Source organism: Mesoplodon bidens, assembly GCF_964165515.1.
Source record: "Mesoplodon bidens genome assembly, chromosome: 11".
Lineage (NCBI taxonomy): Eukaryota > Metazoa > Chordata > Mammalia > Artiodactyla > Ziphiidae > Mesoplodon > Mesoplodon bidens.
Genome location: NC_138167.1, coordinates 41,788,543 through 41,807,959, shown reverse-complemented (window position 1 = coordinate 41,807,959; position 19,417 = coordinate 41,788,543). Strand labels below are relative to the sequence as shown.

Genomic DNA, 19,417 nt, shown 5'->3' with positions numbered 1-19,417 from the left:
GCCATGGGTACCTGGGTTGCCCAGGCCTCTGTGAGTGTGTTGGGAGTGGTGAGGCAGGAAGGGGAGGGGAACAGTCATAGGTGGTGGTTAAAACTAGAGTCAAATAGCCTGTATCCCAGCTCTACCACATACCAGCTATGGAACTCCTACAAGTTATTCAACCTCTCTGGGCCTTAGTTTTTACCAATAAAATGAGGGAAAGAGTATATTTTATTTTAAAAAAACATATACTTTGAATAACAATTTTCTGGGCATGTTTAACTAACCTAGGTAAGAAAACCATGGTGCTGTTTAATTGACTGTAAATAGATTGATAGAAGATTGGACCAATACTTGATGTGTACAATTTTAGTATATAGGGTTTTGTGCTTTAAAAAAAAAAAGGTCGGGACTTCCCTGGTGGTGCAGTGGTTAAGAATCCACCTGCCAATGCAGGTGACACAGGTTCGATCCCTGGTCCAGGAAGATCCCACATGCTGCGGAGCAACTAAGCCCATGCACCACAACTACTGAGCCCGCTTGCCACAGTTATTGAATCCCACAAGCCTGGAGCCCCGTGCTCTGCAACAAGAGAAGCCACCACAATGAGAAGCCAGCGCACCGCAACGAAGAGTAGCCCCTGCTCGCCACAACTAGAGAAAAGCCCATGTGCAGCGACGAAGACCCAAAGCGGCCAAAAAAAAAAAAAAAAAGTTCAATTAATTAATTAATTATAAAATAAAATGAGAAATATAAGGGCCTACCTCAGAGGGTTGTTGAAAGCATTAGAGTTAATGCATGTAAAGGGCTTAGCACATCGTAAGTGAGTTATAGGCAAGGCAATGGCAAAATATGGACTAGTCAGAAACACTGGGGCAATCAATGCCCTGTGGTCCCCTATACGCAGACTTCCAGAGTGGGTTTGATTTATTGAAATACTGGTTTAAAGGCAACAGCTCCTGCGGTGACATTCAGCAGATGCCTGATGATATACAGGTGAAAGAGAAGGCAGACTAGAGGTCATTCAGGAGATAAGAGCAAAATCAGATTACAGGTCTCAGGTGTGCAGCAAGAGAGCACGTACTCCGGTAAGGCAGACACCCTGGAGCCTGCCTGAGGAGAGCCCTGGCAATGGAAGAGGCCTAGGACAATGGAGCTTCCCCGGGGAGGGGGAGGAGGACACAGGGAAGACTCAGGGAGGTGGGAAAGAGGCCCAGAGCCTCCATTCCTCAACTTAGCCAAGGGAACAGAGAGGAGCTCCAATACATCTCGTGTCTTTACGAGCAAAGTCAGTAAGAGTCCTAACAACCATCAAAAATCACATCAGCCAAGGTCAGTTCTAATTCACTCCAGCCCTCTGTCCAAGATCTCCCACTCTTCTCTCTGGTCTTTCCCAAGGTTTCAATGGAGTGCTGCTCTCCTCCATCTGGTTTCCCTCCAATACTTCTCAGAAGCACTATTGCTATCGGATATATGTCTCTGGAAATCACCCCTCTCTGTCCCTGTTTTCCTCTCACTGGAAACTGTCCATAGTTTGAACGTCCAAGTATGCTCTTGGCTTCTTCCTGCCCACCCTGACCCAAGTCCTCCAGAATTAAGGTCCTTCCTGAGATTCAGTTTCAGCCTGGCCTGCTACAGTGTCAGAAGAGATAGAAGGAAGATATGATTCCTCCACCTTCATCCCCAACCCTAAAATGAATCTCGGGAGGTTGGGTTACTTAACCCCATGTGTGTCCTCTCTCTGCTCTTCAATGAGGCGCAGCCTCTTCAACTGTTGTTAACCACCTAGCCCCCCCCTCCCCAGTCTCTTCTCCAGCCTACTCACCATGGACTAGTTGGTGGGTGTGCTGGGACCCCTTCCTGCCACAAGGTTGCCTGCAGTGTCTATTCATGCCAAAATGTGCTCTGATTCTGCCCCGAGGCCCCTAGGCGCTGGGGCCCTCCCCGTGCAGGTTGCTGCCCCGTCCCCTCTGCTCCCAGGGTTTAAGTACATCAGATAGAGGAGGCTCTTGGGGAAAAGCTTTGAGTCACCTCCTCTCAAACCCCACATACTTCCTCTTCACAACCTGTCCCTCCCTCCTCAATGCCCCGTTTCCACCCTCAATCCCCACCACTTACTATGCTCTTGTAGATGAAATTTGACAAGGTGAGGGCAGCCCCTGACCGGAAGTACTTTCGATAATTCTTGCGGGCCTGGCAGGGACATACAAGAAAAGGGCCAAAGTAAAGATAGAGAGTTATACCTGGAAGACAGAAGACAGGCCTAGAAGAGGTTCTACTATTTTTCAACCACACAAAGAACAGAGTAAGATAAAGAGCTGAGACTATACCTGGAGGGAGAGAGTAAAGTCAGACAAGCTGGCAATCAGGAGGACACTCAAAGCAGAAGGCAGAGCTCTGCTGCTAAGTCAGAAACACACCCAAGCATATATTCAGATCTCCCCAAGAGGCATCCACACTCCCAGACACACACAGAGCATACCCAGAAACACACCAAGACACAGACATACCATCACACAGAGATGTGTCCTGGGTGTGGGCAGGACCTTCTCTCTGCTCCTCTTCCCCACCAGCAGCAGCTGGCATGACCCGGAGGAGCCACGTGAGGGGAGGAAACCCCTCTCCCTTCCCCATTACCTTCCAACCTCTCACAAAAGCCTGGATCAACAATGCTGATGCCTTCATCTTCCCATAGCGTTTCTTTTGCTGTAGAAAACAGTGGGCCTGTTAGAAAAACTCCACCTCCTGAACCACCTCTCCACTTCCCACTCTCCTATTAGAGTAAGGGGGATAGGACTTTGGGGATAACAGGTACCATGTTGCCCCGAAACCAAGAGGAAATGAGGATCTGACTCTTGCGCATCAGCTGGTAGTGGATGCGGCAGCGCCAGCCTCGGTACGTCTTCTGTATGAGTGTGGCCAGCTGCTGGATTCGTAGGCGCCTCTGATCTTCCAGGTAGAAAAGCTGTGGAGAGGTGGAAGGGGGGCACAGAGAGGCTCACCTAGGGGAACCCCACGGCACCAAAGGCTTCCCAGCCAGTGTTTTATTCAATCGTTCCTTAGTCCTCTTATTCATTTATGCATTCATTCATTTAATAAGCAGCTACTGAGCTCTGACTCTTTAGCAGGCATTGTGCTAAGACTTGGAAACTCAGACACCCTGACTCTCAAGGAGTCCTGCTTCAGGCAGAGGCATTCAGACCAGCAATGCAAGCACACCTAATTCCAGGGCTCAGGGCAGGTAGGGCAGGAACCCAAGAACTCAGTTCCCAGAGATAAAGTCTCTGCAGAGAGACTTCCTCATCCACTATTCATTCCAGGTTCTAGAAGCTCCCGTCGCCCAGCCTCTCACTCAGGTGGGCTCTCCAACTCTTCCACCTTCCAGGCCCACCAAACGCAAGTGCACCCTCCAACTCACAGTCTTGGGGCTTCTGATGAAGATCTTCGTCTTCCCAAAGGCCAGCTCCTCTGAGGACATATTCAGCTCCCCCAGGACCTTCTCGACCCCCTCCCTACAGGAGCAGGTGGGGAAAGCTGCCAAAGGGCATCCCAGGGGAAGGTCCTCTCCCACCTTTCCTCTACCCCCTTTCACCCCAGGAGAAGAGTTCAGGGTTCGAACAGACTTCAGAGCCTCTGAAAAGTGATCATTCAATTCATTTCCCCGAGAATCCCTTCACTGAGCTTCAGCGATACACATGGCACCACCTGGTCTCTTCCCCCACAGAGGTTCCCTGCACTGCCCTTCCCTTCTCCCCAGTCTCCCACTGAGTCTTACCGGTCTCCACCGTCCCAGTGAGGCCAAGTGCTCCGGCTCAGCAATCGGTACCTTTCCAGGAAGGACCCGTAGGCCTGGCGGAAGGCATAGCCTGCTCGTCGCACCCGCACATTCTCCAGCAGCCCCAAGTACCGAGCCTGGACGGCCACCAGCTCCGAGGAGAACTCACCTCGCCGCTGATGCTCATTGGGCTTTATACACCTGGTGGGAGGTGAGGCAAGGCCCGGGCTACAGGAGCTACACCCTTACCAGTGTCACCCATCCTGGTCTCTACACCTCTATTCTGTACACATTCCCGTTAGCTGAAAATTTTCAGAGGAAGCAGACACACTGGCCTTCCCAGTTTCACTCACTATAGCATGGTCCTTATTTGACCATGATGCTCTCCCCACTACAGGACTCTCAGCTCCTCAGCTGGCTCTGTTTTTCATGAGGAAAAGGGCTCTGGTAAACTATTCCAGAGACAACCACCCCCCCACCCCCGCACGGACATGTTCTACCATGCATGGACCCTGCAAGTGTCATCACAAATGCAGCATGTTCCCCTATGTGCCCAGCATGTCACCTGATGTAGTTGGGTTTCTTGGAATACAGGTTCTTCATGAGAATGGCCACAGAACCCTTGAACTGGACCCCAGCAGTTGGGGGGCGTTTGAGAGACGCCTGCTTTGGATCACCCTCAGGAAACAAGGACCGAAGGAGGGAGTGCTGGGCCTTCCACATGGCCTGGGACAAGTCCCGGAAGAGTAGGTCGTTATTCTTGTCGATGAAGCCGTTCACATTGTAGGTCACCTGTACAGGAACCGCTCTTGGTCTGGAGAGCCCACCACATTGTCTGTCGTGCGCGTGGCCCTCCCAGTCTCACTGCGAAGTGTTCCTGGTTCTCATCTCCCCCCAGTGCCTCCCCCATTGCCTTCAGCCTGTGCCCAGGCCCTAGTCTTCACCCTCCAGCCCCGCGACATCACCTTGCCCGCATAGTGGCAGATGCGGAAGCAGCTGAGGCCCATGCTGTGGTCATACTGGTGCTGGGCGTTCTGGGTGACTTTGCTCTCATAGTGGCCATGCTTGGAGAAGACCTGGTTCAGCTTTGCTAGGAAGGTGGAGTCACTGACCACCCCAGGCCGCAGGCACTCCTCGTCCAGCATGGCCAGGATGCCTTGTTGAGTCTGGCCAGGGGAACAAGATCAGCCCAACCTAGACCTGGTCCTTCCAGACGTCCACATCCTCACTGCCGCCCCTCTGCCCCCTCATCCTTTGCCCTCTTTACCATCCTTAACAAGTGGGGTGGGGGGGGAGGGTAGAGAGAGACAGGGGAAGGGTGTTCAGGCAGTCTGGAGGGGGAGGTCCCAGAGATGAGAGAAAGATAACTTACATGCTCAATGAGGTTACAGATAATGCCATTATCAAAGTAGTCCACCTTCACCCACGGTATGCCCTGGCAACGGGAGATGACAAATTACATGGAGCAGGTCCAAGACAAGTCTCCAACGGTCTCACCAGGACCAGGACCCCTTTCACCCACCCCGCCAAGGACCATCAGAAAGCCCTATAGTTCAGAGGGGTCCTTGGTGTGGTTTCTATCAATCACATCCTTATCCCTCCAAGGTTGATGGAGAATTTGTGGGATGGGTGGGCAGACGTGTGGGAGGACCCAGAGCAGTTGTGAGAGAGGGCGAGACAGTGCAGAAAGCCATGTAGGTGCTGTAGGTTGGAGAAGGAAGTGGAATATGTTGGGATTACCCCACTGTGGGAGTGGGGAAGGGTCCTTGAGTATGTAGAAGAGCAAATGGCCATACTGTTCTGGCAACCAGCTATGGAACCAAAGCACATAGGTGAGTTTATCATCAAACAACAAAGCTAATTTGATACATCTTCAAAGACCTTCATCAGTGATTCTCAAACTCAAGTGTGCGTCACAATCACCTGGAGGGCTTGTTAAAATACAGATTGCTGGGCCCCACCCCCAGGTTCTGATTCAGCAGGTCTAGGATAGGGCCTGGGAATTTGTCTTTCCAACATGTCCCCAGGGGATACTCCTGCTGCTGGTCCAGGACCACACTTTCAGAACCACTGATCTACATGATACTTTGGGGCTGTATTATTTGTTTTTTAAAAAGCAAGAATGGTATAGAAGCAGAAGACCCATAAGACCATGCATCTCTAATTTAGAGCTTTGCTGGGTATCAGGCCTATAGACAGGAGAGCTCTGGATCAGCCAAGGGCCAGACCTCCCAGGCTCAGGCCATTCCCAGGTGTGGTTGGGGAGCATGAGCCTTTCTCTTCCTCCTCCCTCACAAGTCTTTAGGAAATGCAGAGCGGAATTAAGTAAAGTTGCCCTCCCACTTCCTCCTCAAAATACCTTCCCCAACTGGCTAAATGAACAATCCTATGCAGCTATAGAAAAGCATCTTCATGTACTGATACAGAAAGGTCTCTTGTTAACTGGTGAAAGCAAGATGCAGAACAGAGTGTATTCATTGCCACTTGAATAAATTTTGAGGGAAAATATATTTACAGATTTTTTTGATTACACATAAAAGTCCTCTGGAAGGAGGCTGACTTCAGTTGCCTCTAGATGCGGGGGGAGAACTAGGAAGCTGGGATGGGGTGGGAAGTAGACCTTTCTTTATACACCTTTTTAAGCTTTTTGAATCTTGAAGCATGGGAATGTATATCTATTTGATAATTTAACTTTTTAAAGTAAAAACATACAAAACTAAAAAAACTTTTAGTTGTGACCACATTGTCTGGAATTCTGCCACAGCAGGTTCCTCAGAGATCACAGGGAACATCCCTGGGAGGGTTTTGATGACTGAGACTCAGCCATTCACACTTTGGAGTGAATTAGCTCAATCAGAGGGCTTTTCTAACGCTTAGCCATAGAAAATGGGTGGCGGGGGGGGGGGGTGTGTGGTTTCACTGACCAGGGGAAGGAATGTGGAAACTTTGAGCCACGGGGCATTTCTGGTGAGGAAGTCTGGGTGCTACAAGAGGGGACGGCAACATCAGTCCAGCCCAGAGGAGACAAAAGATTCTGAGACGTCAGAGACGGGCACCGAAAGGGACGTGGTAGGGTGCCAAGCCCAGGAGAAAGGCCCCAGCCTGCCCTGGGCCAAGCACAGCTGTCACTTCACGCTCGTCAGGCCTCCCCCCCACCCCTACCCACCCCGACACCCTTCCATCAATCTGCTCCCTTCCTCCCCTGGCCTGGAGGGCAGGATGGGGAACTGGGGGTGGAAAGCAGAGAATTAGGGCTTCTCGGTAATGCTGGAATATTCAGCTGTGCAAGGGACACTTTTTGCCCTTAGTGTTCTCATCTGGGGACAATCGAGAGGAAGCTGTGATGAAGGAGAAAGATCTGGCATACGCCTAGAAGTCATCTGAGAGAGGGGAAGCAGGAAGTCCTCGTTTACCTCTCTCTTATATTCCTCTTGCTCCTCTTTCAGCGTTATCTCTATGAACACCTGCTGTAGCTTCTCATTGCAGTAGTTGATCACAAATTGCTCAAAGCTATTATCCTGTGGTGGGTACACAGGTTAGAGAGTGAGACCAGCTCAGCCCAAGACACTTCCTCCGTCTCAGCCCCACCTCCCCTCTCTCACACCCCGCTTTGAGCCTGCTGCTCCTAACCCTCAGGAAGCAGGGTGCTGAGGTTGCTGAAGCTCTCTCACCTCTAATATTTCAAAGCCATAGATGTCCAGGACCCCCATGACCTTCCTTTTCTCCCCAGTGCCCACCTGAAGAGGAGGAAAAGATAAATCTGAGGACTGGCCCTCTACACACCAGGCCAGGCCCTTCTGGGATGTGAGCCAAGCAGGGAGCAAACAGAAATTGGGTGAGCTTGACCAAGCTGGAAAGGAATTGGTGTAATTTTACTCTCCCTCTTCCTCTGTATTGCTGAAGGACAAGCAAAGAGGGAGGAAAGGAGGAAAAGGAAGATGTAATAGATTCCAGGAAAATGCTCCCATGGTACAAAGTAGAAAGACGTTAAAATCTTCTCGGAAAAATAACCATCCCTTATATTTGTAGAGCATTTTACAAAAAAAATCCTATGATCTTATTTCATTAATCCATCTATCCCTGTAAGGTGTGATTATTCCCATTCTACAGATGAAAAAAAATCGAACTTCAAAAGAGCTAAGCATTTACCCAAATCTAGATTCAAATCCTATGTTACCCTGCTGCCTTCTGGTAACAGATTCTAAATTGATGGCACTTTCACATACGAATTTTTAAATAATAGTTCTATTTTGACCTAATTTGCACACCATAAAATTTACCCTTTAAAAGTATACAATTCAGTGGGATTTTTTTCCAGTATATTCAAAAGGTATACAACCACCACCACTAAATTCCAGAGCATTTTCATCATCCTCAGGTGAAATCTTATACACGTAACCCATTAGCAGTCACTCCCTATTCCCCTGGCAACCGCTGACCTACTTCCCATCCCGATGGATTGCTTACTCTGGACATTTCATATAAATGGAATTATACGAAATGTGACCATTTGTGTCTGGCTTCTTTCACTCAACATGTTTCCAAGGTTCATCCACGGTGAGCACGTATCAGCACTTCATGCCTTTTGATGGCCAAATAATATCCCACTGTATGGATATACCACATTTTGTTTATCCATTCATTAGTTGATGTACACTGGGGTTGTTTCCACTTCTTGGCTATTATGAATAATGCCTCTATGAACATTTATGCACAGGTTTTTATGTGGACATCTGTTTTCAGTTCTTTTGGATATATACTTAGGGGTAGAATTGCTGGGTTATATGGTAACCATGTACACAATTTCATCTGATCCTCACTAAATCCTGTGAAACAAGTAGGCATTAGTGTGTCTCAATTCCCAAATCGGGAAACTGAGGTTCAGAATCTCTGTGAAACTGAAAGACCACACAGTTGGTAAGTAGGGAACCCAAATAGATGAACTCAAAAAAACAGAGATGTTTCCAAAACACTACATTATCGTAAATAAATAAATACACCCTATCCTCCTTACTCCGTTCATCTCAGAACCCAAGGCATGGGGCGGGCAGAGGAGAGTGCTGAGGGAGGAGGGCAGTCTCTCACCTGGATACTCTCATTGATTCGATTCACTAGCCAGTTGAAAAGGCGGCTGTAGATGTTCTTAGCCAGAGCATCCCGAGCGTACCGAGCCTGCAGGGCAGTGCCAACGGGTTAGTGTGGCAGCCACAGAACAGACTCAAAATACAGCCTCCTCCCACAGGGCCCCTCACCTGGACGACATTCAGTGCAGTGACCACTTTTTCTTTGGCCGTTTCCATGGTCCTTGAGCACAAAGCTCTCTCTAGTTCCACTGAATTCAAACCCACCATTTCCCCAATCTCTTGAATACCTGGAGTGATGAGGAAATACAACATGGCCTGAGAGAGGGCTTGCTCCCAGGGGAGGGAGGGAGGGCTGAAAAGTGAAACTGCTGAAAGCCTGCTGTTCCTGGGTCTTACTGGGGAAGTCCTTACAGCCAATCCAGAACATGGCTCTGGAGGAACCTCTGGGGAGGAGGAGAAAAGGGAGATCTTGACACTTTGCAGGCATTATCTCCTTTAATATGAGAATCTCCTGAAATGAGTGTAATTGTCCCCATTTCTGCAAAGAATCCACTGAGACTCAGAGAGGTCCCAGAACCTAGGTCTACCAAACATCAAAACCTCATTCCAATATGCCTCACAGGGAGTTCTAAATGAGTATGTTTGGGGAAGAACTCCTGAGTGGGCAGAGGGGGACTGAATCAGAGTGAGGTCTATTATGCTGGAGATGGTAGAAGAACAGAAATTGTAGCAGGAGATTCAGGGAGCTGGTTGGGTGCAGACCTCTCCCATCACGGATGCCACTTGCTGGTACCCCATTGGCCTGGAACTCGTCTGCCAGTTCCACATTCCCCAGCTTCAACACCAGGGCCACCACCTCTAGCACCTGCCGAATCTCCTCCGTGGAGAACCCAATCACAGTCATCGCACTCTTGGAGAGAAAGGAGAAGTCCAAAGCTGAACTGCGGTGCCAGTCCAATGCCTCCCTTCTCAAAGCCAGAGCCTGGGCTCAGGGCATGGCCTAATGGCCCATCCCAGGTACTCACCTGGAGGGCCTTGAAGTTGGCGGTGTCGTCCATGCCATCCACCCTGGATGCCCCCGGGTTCAGGTAGGCATAGCCACTTGTGTCCCGCTCAAGCTTCAGGGCCTCTGGGAGGGCCAGCATGAGGGAAAAGGGTCAGTACACATGCTTTCTGGAGTCCTCCAGCCTTGACCCTCATGGTCCTTGTCCTAGAGGTTGGTTCATTCATTTATTCAGAGGAGCCATTTTTGTTTTAGGTTCTTCCCCTGCCTCTTTTGTTTTGGGATCACTAATTCCTGTGATGATAGACTACATTTTTAAGTGGTATTTAGGGTTTGGGTGTTCATAATTGTGGATGTTTTCCCCAACTTTTATGAAAGAAAAGCCTCATTCTACTCTTTTCCCCACCCTCAGGGTTCCAAACAATAAAAACAAACAAGAAACCTCTCTGTCCTGCTCAGTTCTCAATGGTTCTGGGAGGATGAAGGTGAGGAAAGAAGGGTGAGCACACATCTCCCACCCACCCCCAGCCTCGAGGCCTCGCCCTAGGCCCAGGTTGGCGCACCCATTATTTGTTCACAAAGCACCAACCAAGTGACAGATACTATGTTCCCCAACCCTGACTCCCTTCGGGAAGGTTTTCTCTGCGTGTAGCTGAGCCAAATGGCCCTCTTGTGTTCCCCCATTGTGCATCTCTACCCCAGACCACATCACATGGGCTGGGCTTTGGGGTTTTTTCTGTCCCTCCTACAAATGAACAACTTGTGTGTTGGGACTGTGTTTTTCATCTTCATATTCTGTGTGCCTGGCTGGCATGCAGGAACTTTTTTCTTTTTAATAAATGAATCAAGGGAATGGTCAAAGCTGTTCACCTGAGATGGGAAGGAATGGGTTAATAATCATGGAGCTTGAAGGGTATCAGTTATCTGCTATTCAAATGATCTGAGAATCAGGGAGTGACCCTCAAACTAGAGTTTAATGGCAGTTTCCCCTGAAACACAAATTTTGAAACAAGAGCCTGCTAAATAGGGGTGTCTGGAAGGAGAAGAGTCAGAAAGGCCCTGGGATGATGACACCAGGGAGGGAGGCCCCACCCAGACTCAACTTAAATCAGTGAGTGAGAATCAGCCAGAGCACAACTCTAGTACCTATGATTCAGACAAATGGAATACAATCAAGACAATTAAGCCAGGAGGGAGGATGAGACCTGTGGGGGCTCTTGAACCATAGAGATCTCTAGGAGGGGGAAAGGAGACAGGCACAAGTCCAGCATAGAATAACCAGAAACCAAAGGGACAGGTTCTTGGGGGCCAGATACCCACAGTGCCCACAGTTAGAGGGGGGATTGAGAGGGGAAGCTCTGGCAGGGCTTTAAGTCCCATCAGACCCTGCAGTAACGCCCAGCCAGAGCCACCTCAGGCCCATCTAGCATCCAGGCTGAGATGGTCTCTTCCCCAAGACAACGTAAGGTGCTCCATGCCTTCTGCCCCTCTAGCCAGCTGCAGAGCCTATTGGCACTGATCACACTGTATTGAGATGTAGCTGTTCATGCATCTGCCATCCCTAGAAGACTAAGATCTTCGAGGACAAGGTCTCTTACTCACCTCTGTATCCCTAGAAGCTAGCACAATGTTCAAGCATAGTAGGTGTTCAAGAGATTTTTTTTTTTTTCAAGAGATGTTTGATGAATGATTGAATGGAACCTCCACAGAACTATCTAAGAAGAGAAAATCAAGGACAAGGTCCTGGGCAAGGCAGATGTATAGCCAGGACAACTTCAGCTAGAGCTCATTGAAAGTTCTTCAACACTTGTAACATCCTGCCTGCTTTCCTGCTGAGCTATGGATAAAGTCCCTTAAATTGAAGATAGGAGAGATGGTAGATGGAAATAAGTGTTCCATTTTTGAAGCCAGCTTGGGGAAAGAGGAATCCAGACAAGACAGAGAAATAAGAGCAGTGAAGAGGTAAGAAGGCTTATTCCTAGCAATAAAACCCCAGAAAAGGAAGAGAACACAGAGGTCAAGGGATTTGTTCCCAACAATGGGTGGATGAGATTCAGGGTGGGGACTGCCCTGAGATTCGAGGGAAGAGGGCTACAGGGATCCAGAGGGTCCCAGGGGTTCTGGGCATTGAATGGAGGCTAGGGGTGTTCTGCCATGTGTCGGGGGCAGGCACATACTCAGCAGCTGTGGATCTGCTCCAGCCAGTAGCTGATAGAAGATGTGGAAGTTCCTTTCTCCTTTAAGTTGCTTCACCACGCGGGATTTCTCAAGCAGATCTGGCAGAGAATTTGAAAATAATGTTCTGAGGACCTGGGAGGTACTGCAGCTTCCCTCTAATCCTGCCCTCATCCCTAGTGTTCCTAGTGGTTGGGAAGCCTGGTAGTCTAACATTCCTCCTTCCTACAGCAGCAGATTAGCCAAAAGGAACACCGTGGGGCAGGTGGGACAGGTGGTAAGTGGGATGGGGAGACACGTACAGTTTGTGATGACGCCACCAAGGGGGGATCCCTTGAAGTCAAACTCAACATCCATGTATTTTCCCTTCAGAGACCAGAGAGAGAGAGAGAGAGAGAGACTTGGCTTCCTCCTCTTCTCACCACCCTGTCCAGGAGGGATCTGTGCCTTGTTCCTCCCTCTCAAGGCGCCACACCCTCTTGTCCCAGTCTGGGGAGAGGTTCACTCACAAATCGAGAGGAGTTGTTGTTGCGAATGGTCTTGGCATTGCCAAAAGCTGCGGAGATGAGGAGAGGGGGAATACGATGGCTGAGGCGAGAAGAGGGACTCCAGAGCAGGGGAAGGGGAAGGCCCTCCAGCCATGAGGCCGATCTCAGGTTTCTCAGGCTGAGCAAGAACAGCCATCTGGGGAACACTGGGGACGGTCAGGTGGGGTGGGGGTGGAGAGGGCAGAGACTGGACTTCTCACCCTCCAGCACTGGATTTGACTGAAGCAGTTGTTCTTTCACAGAGTTCACCCGTTCCCCTTCCCCACAGACAGCCGCCACGTAACTCATCACCAGTTTACTAGCCTCTGCAAGAGAAACCCTCACGTGGGTCCCCACCAATGCCCTTAACCTCCCTCATCCCAGCACCTCACACCACTCAGAGTCAGAAAAAGCCAGGGAGGAATTTCAGGGGGTGGAGGCAGAACTGGGCCTGGCTTGGAAAGAGACAAGGGGGTAGTTCCAGCAGTGACCCCATGGCTTCCCGCCCCGGGCGCCTCACCTGTCTTGCCAGCTCCACTCTCGCCCGTGATGAGGATACACTGGTCTTTGTCCTGGTCCCTCAGTGACTGGTACGCCACATTTGCCAGTGCATAGCTTGTGGGGAGGAAGTGGGTGGTGACTAGTGTGGGACCAGTCCAGGACAACATCTTTCACTCGACCCGCAACCCCCAGACTCATTTGCCCTCCCCACTTGGACCAGACCAAGGCAAGTGACAGGCCTAGGAAGGGGCCTCCAGAGGGCCAAGGGAGGAAGGGGCAGCTGGAGAACCTCCTTCAGGAGGAAGGAAAGAGGAAATTAGGATGTGTCATCATAGCGAGCTGGGGCCCTGTCACCTTTCCTCGCTCGGTCCCTCTACTCACACATGGGGCTTCAGCTCGTAGAAGGTATAGTCCCTGTATCTGGCAATGAACTCTGGGCCATAGATGGGCAGCTGTTGGTAGGGATTCACTGAGACCAACACGTTCCCAATGTAGGTCTGGAGCCAGGGAAGATGAAGGGAATGAGCGAGGGTGGGGGTTGGGGGAGGCATGTGAACTCTCTGGCCACACGGCCGCAGGCAGGGGCACCCGTAAACACTCACATAAATCTCGCCTTTTTCATAGCGCAGCTGGAGGTTCTTGATCAGAGACTCCTGCTCCAGGGGTTCCAGGAGCACAAGGTCCTCGACCCCAATGGACCCTTCCAGGAGAGTCATGTCCAGAGGAGCAACTGATCCTGGGATCAGTTTGTTGATGTCTGCTCAGCTTTAGAGGCCAGTAACTGTTTGAGGGGAGGAAGGCAGAAGGACCTAAGAGAGCTTTCCCCTCCCCCAGTCCTGGCCCTAGAGAGAGCCCCCAACCTGGGAAAGGCCTCTGGACCAGCCCAAGCTAACAGTGGAGGCTGCAGAAACTCTTGGTGGGAGGCGAGGGAATCCTCTGCACCCTGAATTAGGGTTGGTGGGGGTGGGACAGGACCACCAGGGTAAAGAAGGCACCCAGTAGGCAGCAGCTGGGGGAGCATCCTTGTGCTTGCAGGGGAGAGGGCTGGGGAGGAAAGGGTAAGCAAACTTCATGCCACAGCCAGGCACCAAAAGCTCCCTCCCTCCTGCACTGAGGCTGAGGTCAGGGTCCAGACTCCCTGACTCTTTGTCCCCCATTCTCCTTCTCAACTCCCCGCCTCTCACAGCCCCCGTTTCAGTCACCCAGCACACCCATACCCCTTTGAAAAATTGTGCCAGTGTCTTTCCTCCCGTCTCATTGCTACAGTGAGATTCATTTTTTAAATGGGGACTGGAAGAGGTGATGAGCTCAAGGACAGAGACGGGAGTTCCTCCGTAAAAGGCTGGAATACCCCAAAGAAATGAAAATGAGGTTTGTTTCCCCAACAAGCAAGTAGCTGTCAGGACTTCTGCATGTGCCTACACGTCTGTCCCTATATTTCCATGTCCAGATTTTACACCCATGACCATAAGCTTCTGGCATGGACTTTGCCCCAGAGGGACACACCTAGCTTTTTAGTAGCTAGTGGGAATGGGCAAGGAAAAGCAGAGTCAGAGGGGCAGGGGACACCGTGCGGCTAGGCCTCCACGCACTAGGTATATGGCAGGTGCTCCCTAGAGTGGAAGCCCAGCCCTCCTCAGTCTTTCCTGGGGGATTGAGTAGGCAGGGCGACCTGGTGCAGGACAGGACTATTACAGTGGTCAATGCCACTCCCTAACAGGAATAAAAGAGCCACATCCTCCTGTCCTGCATCGCTAAAACTGACTGGGGGAAGGGAGGGAAGCAGGAAGGGAAGGTGGGGCAAGAAGTGGGCACAGGCTGCCTTCTCCCTTCACTCTGCCTTCCCCAAGCTTCGGGAAAAGGGAGCACCTGTCACTTCCTGTAAAGTCACAATGGAGGGAGCAATAAGAATACTGATTATAGCAACCTTTAGCAATCAGGTAGTATGTACTACGGGCTAGGCAGGCTCTAAACACTTTACATACACGAATTCACTTGATGCTTACAATATCCCCATGAAATAGACACTATTATCATCCCACATTTTCTAGATTAAAAGAAAAAAGTTAAGATTTTAAATAACTTGGTAGGGAAGGGAGAGAAGCAGAAGCAGGGCTGGGAGAAGGCATCTTCTTTGGATTTAGATTTGAAAGGAATGGGAATAAGATTGGTTGGAGGTGGGGAAGAAGGAAGAAAAGCAGCCCCCACATGGGGCACCCAAAGATGTGAAAAGAGGAGTAGAGGCAGGTTAAGGAAGGACTCACCCAACACTGGAACTAGGGTGTAACTTCAGTGTCTCTTGGAGAATGGTGGATGAAATCCCAATTTGACAGGAAGGGGGCATAGGAGTCCCAGGCCCTAAGGCTGGAGAGGTGCCCTCGTTACTGGGAGCTGTCCATGGTGTCAGGGAAGACAGGAAATATTCGACCCTCTTCTTCCCAGTGTCCACGATTCTGACCTTCCTCTGTGCAGCCTCCTCCAGCCAGGGCTCCCTGTGCCAGTCAAACCAGGCGAGCCCTGAGATGGTGGCTCAGCACAAAGTCCGAGGCTGTTCCTGATGAGGGTGTGGCTCGCTTAACCCTTCACAGGCCTGCAGCCCCAGAGGGAGACACTCAGTCGCATGAGAAAGCCCCCTCTAGGTAGGAAGGGGTATCTGGCTGGCCTTAGCTGAGGGGTTCAAGCAGAGTTCTTGCTCCATTGCCCCCAAAATTTGGAAATGAGGGCAGAAGGAGCAGACTTTATAGCCAAGGAAAAGCTTTTTCCAAAAGTCAGGAATATTGTCAAAGAGGAAGTTAGGCTGGGGTGTCTTCTGACCAAAGAAGTAGTACCTCTCTCGAACCTACCCTTCCTATCTTGTTCGGAGCCAGGGGGTATTGATGACATTATTGGAAGAACTAAGCAGACAAAATCCCCAAATTTCTCTCCACTTCCCTCCCCCCATGAATCAGACGCCATCTTTGGACACAGGTCCAAAGATTAAAGTTAGTGATAACACCTGATATTTCATTCATTCAGTGAACTCCCACCTGTGTCACCTCATTGAATCACACCACCCTGTGTGGTAGGCAGTGCAGACCTCCTCCATTAAAAAGGAAAATTAGAGACAAACACCGAGGCTCAGAGAGGTTACACAATGTGCCCCTAGTTCCACAGACAGCACATGGCAGAACCAGGAACAGAAAAATGCAGCTTCCTGACCCTAAGGTGGCCACAGGTTCCAGCCCAAGTCCTGGTATTTCTCATTTTATTCCTTCTTCTGTGCTAGAATACCGAATAAGACCCTGGGATGCTCTTTCCTGGGCACTATCTCAGCTGGAAATAACTGCCTCCAGTGGACAAGAAGCTTTAAAATCCTATTTCCCAGGGTACCTCCTCATCCACCCAGGAAAATTCCTGAACAGCAGGCTCCCTATGCCCACCGTCTTCCCTCCCAGGCATGCACAAAGAGCAAATTAGGTAATCACAAACACTTAGCTGAAGATAGAGACTTGATTCTCCAACTCCCAGCCACAGCTGCTTGGTTCAAGGTCCAAACTCTATTGCTCTCACAGAAGCACTCTGCATAAACCTGGCCCATCAGCAATTCCATTACCAACCTGCCCTTACATAAATTATTGATCTACTAAATATATATATATATTTGAAGGGGATAAAAAGCAAGAGGCGAGAGAGAGAGAAAGCTGAGTGGAAGTGACATCAGAACATAATCCCATGTACAGGGAGAGCAGTATCACAGTAGAGGCAGAAATGACTAAAGATCCCCTATTTTGCAGTGGAGGAAACATACCTAGAGTGAGAAACCACTTTCCTAGGATCACACCACTGCAAACCTGGCAGAGCCAGGACCAGAACACAGGTCTCCTGTTCTCCAGGCCAGGAATCTGCAGCTGCCTACAACTGAGGTTCATTTGTGTCCATCCACAGACTCATTTATCGAGTGCCTACTATGTGCTCACATGAGAGGAGTGACTCTAAAATGAGATGGCAACCTCAGGCTTACAAACAATGGCATGAACATCACAGCTAGGGTGACCAACCATCATGGTTTGTCTGGGACCTAAGATGAGTTTTCTGGACATGGGTATTTGAGTGCTAAAACCAGTAAAGTTTTGGGCAAACGGGGATGAATAGGTCATTCTAAATTAACAAGGTACAAAATACACATCCAACTCAGCTGGGATTTGAAGATCTGCCAAAGCACTCGGGGTGGAGAGGAGGCACAGAGGATGCAGGGTTGTGATCTCCTGCTTCCCAGGCAAAACTGAAGCAACTGGAGCTTGTTGGTCTTCCTCCACTCTGACTCTGAAATTCCCTTCCTTATCCCCCCATTAGAATTTCTAGTCCGTGTAGGGGGAAATGAGGGCACTTTTTCTTTTCTTTTTTTTTGCATTGGGTCTTCGTTGCTGTGCGTGGAGTTTCTCTAGTTGTGGAGAGCGGGAGCTACTCTTCGTTGCGGTGCGCAGACTTCTCATTGTGGTGGCTTCTCTTGTTGCAGAGCACGGGCTCTAGGTGCGTGGGCTTCAGTAGTTGCAGCACGCGGGCCCTAGAGCGCAGGCTCAGTAGTTGTGGCGCACGGACTTAGTTGCTCCGCGGCATGTGGGATCCTCCCGGACCAGGGATTGAACCCGTGTCCCCTGCATTGGCAGGTGGATTCTTAGCCACTGCGCCACCAGGGAAGTCCCATGAGGGAACTTTTTCAGGTGATGGAAATGCTCTATAACTGTGGTGGTGGTTACACAACTGTCTCCATTTGCCAAAACTCAGCAAAATTTAAAACTGGTGAACTTTATTGTATTGTACAATTTTATAAATTATACTTCAGTAAAGCTGGCAAAGAAGAACTAGAAGCAGCAGCAGCAATTCTAAACCCTTCACTGCTGATTTCTGAGAGCTGTGAGGGCAGCAATTTAATTGGTCTAATTCACACTCACTAGTGCTCCCAGGGACATTCACTTTTTAAAAAGATGTTACACAATAAAAACACAGGAGTTTTCAGACAATGGTGGAGGAGATATTTGGTGGTAGAGGGTCTTTTTGACCCTCACAAACTATCTGGTGTCACTTAGTAACAACATTGATCAAGTACAGTTGACCTTTCAACAACACAGGTTTGAACTCCCTGGTCCACCTAAACTCAAGATTTTTTTCAATAAGTACGTACTGCTACTACATGATCCATGGGTGCCTGAATGTGCAGATGTGGAAGCACAGATACAGAGGGCCTTCAACTGTAAAATTATAGGTGGATTTGCCACTGGACAGAGGGTTGGAGACCCTAACCCTCCCCACCCCCGATTTAAGAGCCAGCTGTACTACTATGTGCCAGGCAACAAGCTAAATGCTATCCAAAGTGAGGTCCGCAGACCAGCAGCATCTGAATCACCTGGGAGCTTATTAGAAATGCAGAATTTTGGGTCCCAACCCAGACTTACTGAAGCAGAAGTCTGCAGTTTAACAAGCTCCCCAGATGATTCCTAGGCATGTTAAAGTTTGAGAAGAACTGCTTTACATACCTTATCTTTTTTTTATCCTCACTAAAACCCTATGATCTTGCAAACCTGGCAATTATGCTTTAAGTTTTTATTAATTCAACCATTGATGATCATCCAATGTCTCTTATTTACCTAGTCTGGTTGTAGAAGAGGAGAAAAGATGTCATCAGTGTGCATTAATCTACATAAATTTACATATGATCCACACCCTGTTTTCTTCCTATTTCACCAACCAACCGTCTTTGAAAAATGGACAGTGGATTTCCAGGTAGTCAAAATAACTCAGAAGAGAAAGGTACAGAATTAATGCAAATGCTATAACGGATTTCCAGAGCAAAGAAAATAGCCAAAACATAAAAGAAAATGGAAGGTACCAGACTCCTTCCTAATGCAGAAGCTGGGCCTAGTCATAATTGAAGTTTTTTGTTTGTTTGTTTTATTTTTGCTGCATCGGGTCTTCATTGCTGCACACTGGCTTTCTCTAGTTGCAGCGAGCAGGGGCTACTCTTCGTTGTGGTGCGCAGGCTTCTCACTGCGGCAGCTTCTCTTGGTGCGGAGCATGGGCTCTAGGCGCGCAGGCTTCAGTAGTTGCAGCACGTGGGCTCAGTAGTTGCGGCATGTGGGCCCTAAAGCGCGCATGGGCTTCAGTAGTTGTGGCTCGTGGGCTCAACAGTTGTGGCGCATGGGCTCAGTAGTTGTGGCGCACGGGCTGTTGCTCTGCGGCATGCGGGATCTTCCCGGACCAGGGATCGAACCTGTGTCCCCTGCACTGGCAGGCGGATTCTTAACCACTGCACCACCAGGGAAGTCCAAAATTGAAGTTTTTATTCCATGCCCCCTAATACTCACTACAGCCCTGCTCCCTTTCACCCTACATAAAG

General features: G+C 49.6%; 1 protein-coding gene across 1 annotated transcript in view; it reads right to left on the bottom strand.

The window, feature by feature from the left end:
- Nucleotides 1-13,760, bottom strand: part of MYO1A (myosin IA) — a gene marked incomplete at both ends in the record, with an annotated part of 28,327 nt that extends 14,567 nt beyond the window's left edge. The window contains 21 exons of the mRNA XM_081247813.1: nt 2,098-2,172; nt 2,617-2,685; nt 2,795-2,944; nt 3,398-3,491; nt 3,755-3,955; nt 4,320-4,546; nt 4,720-4,920; nt 5,127-5,189; nt 7,168-7,272; nt 7,426-7,491; nt 8,840-8,926; nt 9,007-9,125; nt 9,601-9,748; nt 9,864-9,967; nt 12,019-12,117; nt 12,319-12,382; nt 12,526-12,572; nt 12,765-12,869; nt 13,064-13,158; nt 13,426-13,541; nt 13,647-13,760. Coding sequence (XP_081103939.1) covers nt 2,098-2,172; nt 2,617-2,685; nt 2,795-2,944; nt 3,398-3,491; nt 3,755-3,955; nt 4,320-4,546; nt 4,720-4,920; nt 5,127-5,189; nt 7,168-7,272; nt 7,426-7,491; nt 8,840-8,926; nt 9,007-9,125; nt 9,601-9,748; nt 9,864-9,967; nt 12,019-12,117; nt 12,319-12,382; nt 12,526-12,572; nt 12,765-12,869; nt 13,064-13,158; nt 13,426-13,541; nt 13,647-13,760 — 2,349 coding nt within the window. The remainder of the gene's footprint in view (nt 1-2,097; nt 2,173-2,616; nt 2,686-2,794; nt 2,945-3,397; nt 3,492-3,754; nt 3,956-4,319; nt 4,547-4,719; nt 4,921-5,126; nt 5,190-7,167; nt 7,273-7,425; nt 7,492-8,839; nt 8,927-9,006; nt 9,126-9,600; nt 9,749-9,863; nt 9,968-12,018; nt 12,118-12,318; nt 12,383-12,525; nt 12,573-12,764; nt 12,870-13,063; nt 13,159-13,425; nt 13,542-13,646) is intronic.
- Nucleotides 13,761-19,417: the final 5,657 nt, after the last annotated feature.